We start from the raw sequence: 8,364 nt of genomic DNA, 5'->3' as shown, positions 1-8,364 counted from the left end.
GTCTGTGTTTTTATCTCTTCCCCCCTCTTTTTTTCTTCTCTCCTAGTTTATGTACTAGATTTTCTTCCTTACCCAATGGTCTTTACCCATAGTATTTAAGTCATTCGACTATCTTATGGGCCGACCCCTTGAAATGCCATGATACCCAATTCGCCCCAGATATCCTAAATACACGACCTCGGCTGTGGCCGAGGTACGTATCATTACGGTGGTATGGATACGACAATTCCAAGTAACCTTTCACTGTCCCTTCCCACGTCGATTCTTGTCCGGTCAAATTTTGACCCATACACGGAGGTTGAAAACGATGAAGAAACCTAGCCCAATGGTTTTGTGAATCGACGTACGACCAACAACCTAGTCTTTACAAAGAAGAGGGAAAGGTAGGGTTTTGAGAGTTTAAAAAAATCAACAACACTTGTTTGGATTATATTGGGGAAGATACTTTTTTGGGAGAAAGAAGATGATGAAAGGTGGAGAGATATGAGGGAAGAAGACGGGGGTTTAGGATCTGATTTGGGAAAGTAGGGTCTTTTTCTTATTTTTTTTAATTAAAAATTACAACTATTTCTTAATATAGACTATAATTTATTTAAGAAATACACATGTCATTTAATAATTTGTCAGATTGACATGTCATCAGCGAGTGTAATTCATTCATGAGGTTTGTTGAACTCGAGTGTTCACGAGATACACCTATGTTAAATAGAAGTGTCTGTCTGGTCAAATGGCAAGTTAAGGTGTTCAAATAATCGTTTGGAATAACTTAAAGGGGTGTTTTATGTATTTTGCGTTTTTAATTCCTTGAAAACCCTCTTTAACCGAAGAAAGTAGTTGACTTGGTTACACGGATGACACACCGAGTCGTCTACTCGTTTAAGCTTACCACGACGTGTTGACTCGCGCTACACCAAATACGAAATTACCATGATATAGCCCCTTCCTTCCCTAAATCATTAAATATCTCTAAACCACACCCATATATTTCCATTAATCTGTTCCTTCACCAATTATCCAAAAGTTCACGGCACACAATCTTTCTTCAACTTATTTCCCAAATTTTCTCATAGTCCAAACAATTTCATGGATCCAACACAATCCAAAACTACCTCCGGAGCCAGTCATTCGTCGTCCCATAAGCCCAACAGCCACCCAAAACCATCCAAATCTGAGCTGATGTCCAGTGCTAAGCTAGTTGCCGACGCGGCCAAAGCAAAACTCCATCACGAGCCAAACAGTAAGGTCGACAAGTCTGAGCTCGCCGGAGCTGCCGCTGACCTCCTTAACGCCGCCTCACAGTACGGCAAACTAGAAGAGAAAGGCATCGGAAAATTCGTCGGAAAAGCAGAGACTTATCTCCACAAATATGAAACTTCTCATTCCACCACCACAACCACCACCACTACCGGAACAACCACCACCTCCACGACTGAACACACGCAGTCCTCGGCGCATACAGAGGGAAAACATGAACAATCCGGAAGTGGATATGGCGAGTATATTAAAATGGCTGAAGGAATTTTCAAGAAACATTCCGATGGCACCCACTCATCGGAATCCGGCGGAGGTAAAAAAGGAGAGTATCTTAAAATGGCTGGAGATTTCTTGAAGAAGCATTGACTTGTACTATGTGAATTCCTTTTTATCTTGTGTTTTAGAATTTCTTTGCTGCAGTTCTACTATTGTTATTTATCAGTGGATAGGTGTGATTTGTAATGTGTGGCCTAGGCTGCATTGCCGATGCTGCTAGCCAATGAAAATAATTTTGTTTTAATATGTTAAAACTGTCATGTCATTTACATAATTGTTTTGTTTACTAGAATTTGGTCCTATTAACATTCAACATTTCCTGCCATAATATGTCTCAAGGGAATGTAGTAATGCGATAATAACAATTGTGCCTCGATCAGAAAATATAGTTTGTTTATTTATTCGTTTCCAATAAAAGAAGTCAAGTGACTCAGTTTCCCTGAATCTTTTGCCTGCATAAAAGTTAGAGATATCTTCCAAATGTTAATGTTGTACATTATTTAAGGCTTTCTTGTAATTGAACTTTCTTAATAGCATAAACATGTTGGTGGCATTTTCCCAGTTGATCTGATTTTATTTGCTTTCTCTTTCACCTTAAGCTCTTCATTTTCTTGATTTTGCTCTGCTTGTGATTTGGCTCCTCCTGCTATTTGTTCAATCCTTCCAATATCACTATAGAAACTGTCCCTTGCTTTCTCCCTTCGCTTGTCTAATTGTGCCTGTCATTACATTTAGTATATAGTTAGCAAATGAATAAGATTCAGCAGATCATATAGAACAAATTGGAGACAAAATCAACCTCAGTTTGCTCTAAATGGCACTTCGCCTTTTTCTTCTTCTTAGTCTCCCAATCATGTATTACTTTCTTGAGCTTCTCATATCTGAAACTTCTCTTATTAGATATTCTGACAGCAATTTGGTCAAGTCTAACATAAAAACCACAACATAATTGTCAATAAGCACACATACCGTTCTTTGATCTTTTTCATCTCTTCTTTCTGCCAACTATCCGCTTTAGAATTTCCAGCTCCTGGCTTTGTTCTAATTGGTCCTTTTGCCATCTCTAGTTCAGACGTAGATTGTCTAGTTGGCGGTAACACAAGCTTGAGCGCCATAATCTCAGGCGTTTTAGGAGTTGTGATGTCAATGTTCTTATCTGCAAATGTGGAGTTGTTTTTGGTATCTGCAGAGTCTGTAATTGGTTCTTTATTGACTGTTGCTGTCCGTATTACAACATTTTTGTCTTGAACTTTTAGACTTGATTTTGATGCTTTGGCATCTGTTTGTGAATATGGAGGAAATGATATAACATGTTAGTATATATTAAAAGAAGAAAATCTAGAACTATTTCAAGCCTTGTTCTAATTACCTATGGATTTTTGAGGTCTCTCATCTGCTTTACTTTGTATCTTGCTTAAAGGTTTATCAGCTCCAATACTTGTCTTTCTTTGTTCTCTATTGCTCTTGTCTTCAATTGATTTTACAATAAATGCAGCTACAGCTACTGCAGTTAGGTAGTCAACACCATTATTGGAATCGTGATCCCGATTCGTCTGTCTTGTGAACCAGCTAACGGTTCTTTTTGTCTCTGCCAAAGGAAAAATACGAAGGGATTCAAATAATTATCTTTAGTTGTTATAAAATTCAGACTCGCAAAAGCCATACTAGTAAGAGCACATCAAGGATTTGAACTCTTGTGCGGACAAAAACTTGATATTTAAGTGGAGAACGGAAAAGGGATGGACCAATTATTCAACGAGTTTTGAGTCGTGCCCCACTGACTCTCAGAAATTTATGGGTCAGTAAAAAAGAACTACATTTTGAAGAGCCTATTTACTAGGACTGTGCATAATTTGGTAAGTAACGAATTACCATACCGAAACCGAAAATTTAGGTATTTGGTATATGGTATTTTGGTATTTGGTATGGTATTTGGTTTAAATTTTTTAAAATATTGGTATTAGGTAGGGGTGTCAATGGTTCGGTTCGGCCGGTTATTTTATAAAATTTGTACCATATCAATTTTTCGGTTATTCTATTATGTATAACCAAAATTAGACTTTTCGAAACCGTCCCAATCATGTCGGTTTCTCTTCGGTATCGGTACGGTTCGGTTAATTTTCGGTATTTTTTTAATATTATATAAAATTCACTAGTAGAAGTAGAATTGCAATAACATACGTTTTTTATAGGACTTGGCAAAACTCTCTAGACATTTTTAATGTTTAAAGGGTGATGAATTAAAAAAAAAAGATGGCTAGAGTATAGATCCATCATCTATTCTACAACAGCGTAAAAGAAATCAAACAAAGGCAAAGAAAATATTAATCACATGAGTTGAAAGATATACCAAGCTGGGACTCAAGAATAAAGTCTATAGAAGATTAAATATTCAAAAAGATAAATCTAAATTATATGAAAGGAAACATATTCAATACATTGTAGTTTGCTACTCATAATCGCTAGAATACTTTGTGTCTTGCTAATAAAGATACTTGAAATAACTTAGTTTAAGTAGAAGTAGCATAATAGGTTTTAGGAATTAGTATTTTGAGTTTAATTACTTGTTGGCTTGTAATAGTTTTCATAATTCCAAGGTTCAAGAAAAATTTAATGCATTATTATTTTTAAACTTATTAAATAAATATAATTTCTACATGTAAAATTTATTCGGTACGGTACGGTATTTTTTCGGTTTATTTTTATAAAATAAAAAACCTACTCTAATTATCGGTGTGGTTATATATTTATATAAAAACCTACGGTTTCTTAAAAAGAAACCTAAAAAACCGGTTCGGTTCGGTACGGTTCGGTCAGTTTAGTCGGTTTTCGAATATCCATTGACACCCCTAGTATTAGGTATGGTATTTGGCATTTTAAAATAAAATATCGAAATACCGATACCGTACCGAAATATATATTATATTACACAAAACATATATTATCAATTATAACATAAATATAAAAAATCTAAAATTTTACTTTCCTTTATTCTTTAAGTTCATCAATTAACTCTAAACAAGTAACAAGACATTTCTAATGACCAAATATTCTTTTATATATAATATTCTCTATTTGGGTCGATATTTTCTAGTTTTGGACAAAATTTTGTCAACAAACATTTTTCAATTTTGTATTTTTAAGTACTTTAATTAAAAATATTAGAGTCTATAACTCTATTCACTAGTTAGTATTCAACTCGAATAAACCGAAGTTACCGAACCGAATAAACCGAAACCGAAAGGAGAAAAATCGAACCATATCGAATTTAATTAGGTACGGTATTGGTATAAGATTTTAAGAAACCGAATACTGAAAATACCGAACCGAAATGTCTAAGTACCGTACCGACCGACGAACACCCCTACTATTTACTACCTTTTGACGTTTGTGTTTTCTGGTGCGGTATTCGTCTGCCTCTATTGCTGCTGGCCCCTTCTTTCTCTTCTTCCCCTTCAGCAGAGAAACTCACCCTAAAAGAAATTGTGAATCCTTATAGGGAAAAAAGGGAACACAAAATATTCTTGAAGACTATACTTTAAAAGGGGAAAAAAAAGTTTATGATTTCCCTTACCTCGTTGGCTTAAGCATATCCATCCTTTAGAATAGTACCTTAATTTGAAACTATTTCAACAGTGAATATCTGATTGGTGCCTATTTGAAGAAATATGATTTTGTTTGGAAGAGGGGATTGAAGGACCAAAATTAAGGTATCTAAAACCTAGGTGTTCAAGTATTCTTTCCTTCTAATTAATGGCTAATGCTTTTTCATGAAGAGGTTGTGATTCCTTTCCTGTGAACACTTTTTAGGTTTCCTTTCTACTTTGTACAGACTTCTAATTTCCAGAAAAACTTGAACAGAAGATTCTAAATATTCTAATTGGTCAATCTTTTTGTGGAAGCACATTTCTTATTCTTTCCATGAGGTCCATTTTCTTTCAAGCTTGGTTTTGTTGAATCTTTCATGGAAGAGGAAAAAGAGATACACTAATAGAGAAAATTCCCCTGCCCTGAAGTAAGTATATTCGAAGAAATTTCCCTAATGTATGAGAAGACACTTTTATTCAAATTGTACAAAATGGCCCCAAGAGCTTTGGATCCTTGGTAAGAATGCAACGCATAATGTGTAGGTACTTAAGAACGCACGCTACAAGTTGGAACCTGCGGCAGACAAAAGTTTAATATCTAAGTGGAATTAGGCTATTATTCATTGAGCTTCATACCGCGCGTCAGATGATTTTTGGAATTTCTCGGTTCTCAAAAAATAAATAGAAATTGTAAAAAATGCATCGAGAAACAAATAATATAATTCAGAAAACCAACAAATATATCAATTATCAGAAACATGTATTACATCTGCACTATAATCGAATTGATTGTTAATAGTCTCCAAAAGTTCATGGATTCGAATCAATTGAGGGTGAGTTTTCTCTGCTGCAATGAACTCATGAACAACACCATTGATCTCAAGGGAGCTGCAACCTGGTACCTTGTCTATATATTGGCTTTTCATCTTCTTCCTTATCCTTCTTGCATTATCATGTTTACCTGCTGCAACATAAATATTTGAGAGTAGAACGTATGCTCCGCTATGCCTTTCTAATTGCACAATCCTCTCAGCAGCGGATTCAGCCAAATCGACTAGTCCATGATTCCCAAAGGCACTTAATAATGCTCTCCAAGCTATGGCTTCTTCAGAAGGAACACTCGAATTAGGCATGTTTTGGACTATGTTCTTTGCTTCCTTTAGCAGCCCGGCTTTGCTGAGGACGTCGATAATGCATCCATAATGTTCACCTTTGGGCTCAATATGATACACATTACACATAAGATTCAACATATTTAGACCTTCATTTGCCATGCCTGCATAACTGCAAGCAGTAAACATTGAAACAAATGTAACACAATCCGGCTTAATCCCGGTACTTTGCATCTCATTGAATAACTTTAGGGCCTTAAAACCATTTCCATTCATAGCAATTCCTGATATCATAGCATTCCAACAAATAAGGTCTCTTTGAGGCATTTCATCGAACAGTTCCTCTGCTATATCCACGCAACCACATTTCGCATACATATCAATAAGAGCAGTACCTAATTTAAGACTCATTGACATTCTTAACTTCTCCACATATTTATGAATCCAAATTCCAATATCAAGAGAACCCAAATGAGCACAAGCAGAAAGTACACTAACAAAAATGGCTTCATCAGGACCAATCCCAGCCATTTGCATTTGCCTAAACAATTTTAGCCCTTCTTTAAAATTATTATTTAGTACATAACCAGATATCATAGAGCCCCAAACTCCTCTATCTTTCACTGGACATTCCTCAAAAGTTAATCTTGCTTCATAAACATCCCCTCTTTTTGCATACCCAGAAATTAGAACAGTCCAAGACACCACACAATTGCAAGGAATCTCATAAAAAACCAATCTTGCAGCTTCCACATTGTCAAAAGCAGTGTACATAGCTATTAGAGAATTGCCCACAAAAATATCGATCAAGAAACCCAATTTCAAGATTTGCACATGAACCAACTCACCAAGATTACAATTCTTCATTCTGGCACAAGCTTTCAAGACATAAGGGAGTGTATAATTATCAGGGTACATTTCAATTTTCACCATATATTTGTATACCTCTATGGTTTTATTGAGCTCGCCCTTGAGCAAGAAAGCTTTGATCATTGTATTAAAAATGCAAATTGTGGGTTCTTGTATTTGTTCAAAGATTTTCCATCCATAAGTTGGACTACCAAGATTAGGGTGTGAACAAAAAGCCAACAGCCTGCTCAAGGCAAAGCTATTTTGCCCAAGTCCACATGTGATTACTTGGGCGTGTGATTGCTTGAGTTGCTTCATATTCCTGCAACTCTCTAGTAGAAAAAGGCATCTTTTTGTGCATATTGACATTAGCCTTTGCTAACTTTTCATTACAGAAGAGGAAAGGCGTTTTATTGTAGCAGAATATTCACTCTAATACTACTGCAATTGCTGCTAGAGTGAGAGATTAACGTACATATTTTAATTACTTTTTAAAATATGTAGATACGATTTGACTTTTATATAATCAAATAAAAAATATTTTACACTATCAACTCTCATACCATGGCTTCATCATACTTTTGATAGTCATGGCTACTGTAGACAATAAATTTACGTCAATAAAATAATCGAGAACGAAAAATATTGTAATAATTGTAGTTTATTTTAAATAATTTGAGTGTTATAATCTCTATGAATCCTCTAATTCTTCTTTCTAATAATAAATAAATTCAAGTGCCTTTGAGCTTGATCTTAAATCTATATTTGTTGCCAAGAACGATGATCTTGAATTCAACTAGCACGATTTGATTTGAACTCGTACTCCTTGAATGTTGATTTGTTCTTGAGTTTGAACTTGAACTTGATCGCTTGAAGCTTGAAACTTATAGAGAAATTTGCGGCATTTGAGTAACGAGCTCTCTCTTGCTTCTTGTTATAACTTTTCGTGTCTTTTCTGAGTTATGAAGACCCCTATTTATAGTTGTGGAAGAGAAGAGTTGTGATGAGAAGAAATTCTTTCTGACCAATCAGATTGAAGCGTTACAAGGCTGCATTTGATTGGCCAGAACATGTTACTTGCACATATGGTGCAATTTCAACGGCCTTTTAATTTGACTTGGCATACCTTGTCATTTTGACATGTGGCACGATCCTATTGGCTCTTTCATTTGACTTGGCGTGCCACATCATTTGACACGTGACACCAAATTGGGCTTCTAGGAATACCACATCTTGTGCCTAATAAAGTGAGTTCATCACATACTTAATCCAATTAGCACAATAAA

The 8,364-nt window shown here is 35.5% G+C and overlaps 3 protein-coding genes across 3 annotated transcripts; 1 reads left to right on the top strand and 2 right to left on the bottom strand.

Moving 5' to 3' along the window:
* The first annotated feature begins 1,083 nt into the window (after nucleotides 1–1,083).
* Nucleotides 1,084–1,620, top strand: LOC104249841 (nodulin-related protein 1). Its single transcript, XM_009806346.2, has one exon. The coding sequence runs from the start codon at nucleotides 1,084–1,086 to the stop codon at nucleotides 1,618–1,620; it is 537 nt and encodes a 178-aa protein (XP_009804648.1).
* Nucleotides 1,621–1,902: 282 nt separating this feature from the next.
* Nucleotides 1,903–5,212, bottom strand: LOC104249833 (uncharacterized). The gene is made up of 6 exons (XM_009806334.2): nucleotides 5,105–5,212; nucleotides 4,909–5,003; nucleotides 2,900–3,118; nucleotides 2,500–2,809; nucleotides 2,330–2,411; nucleotides 1,903–2,249 (listed from the first exon to the last, which is right to left on the bottom strand). Exons 1-6 carry the CDS (start codon nucleotides 5,125–5,127, stop codon nucleotides 2,058–2,060), a joined length of 921 nt encoding a protein of 306 aa, XP_009804636.1. The 5' UTR covers nucleotides 5,128–5,212; the 3' UTR covers nucleotides 1,903–2,057.
* A 648-nt stretch (nucleotides 5,213–5,860) lies between these two features.
* Nucleotides 5,861–7,396, bottom strand: LOC104249853 (pentatricopeptide repeat-containing protein At1g08070, chloroplastic-like). Its single transcript, XM_009806360.2, has one exon. It carries the CDS (start codon nucleotides 7,394–7,396, stop codon nucleotides 5,861–5,863), a length of 1,536 nt encoding a protein of 511 aa, XP_009804662.2.
* Between the last annotated feature and the right edge of the window lie 968 nt (nucleotides 7,397–8,364).

This window comes from Nicotiana sylvestris, chromosome 4 (assembly GCF_000393655.2).
Source record: "Nicotiana sylvestris chromosome 4, ASM39365v2, whole genome shotgun sequence".
Lineage (NCBI taxonomy): Eukaryota > Viridiplantae > Streptophyta > Magnoliopsida > Solanales > Solanaceae > Nicotiana > Nicotiana sylvestris.
The sequence above is the reverse complement of the archived record's forward strand: the minus strand, read 5'-3'. Positions and strand labels throughout refer to the sequence as shown.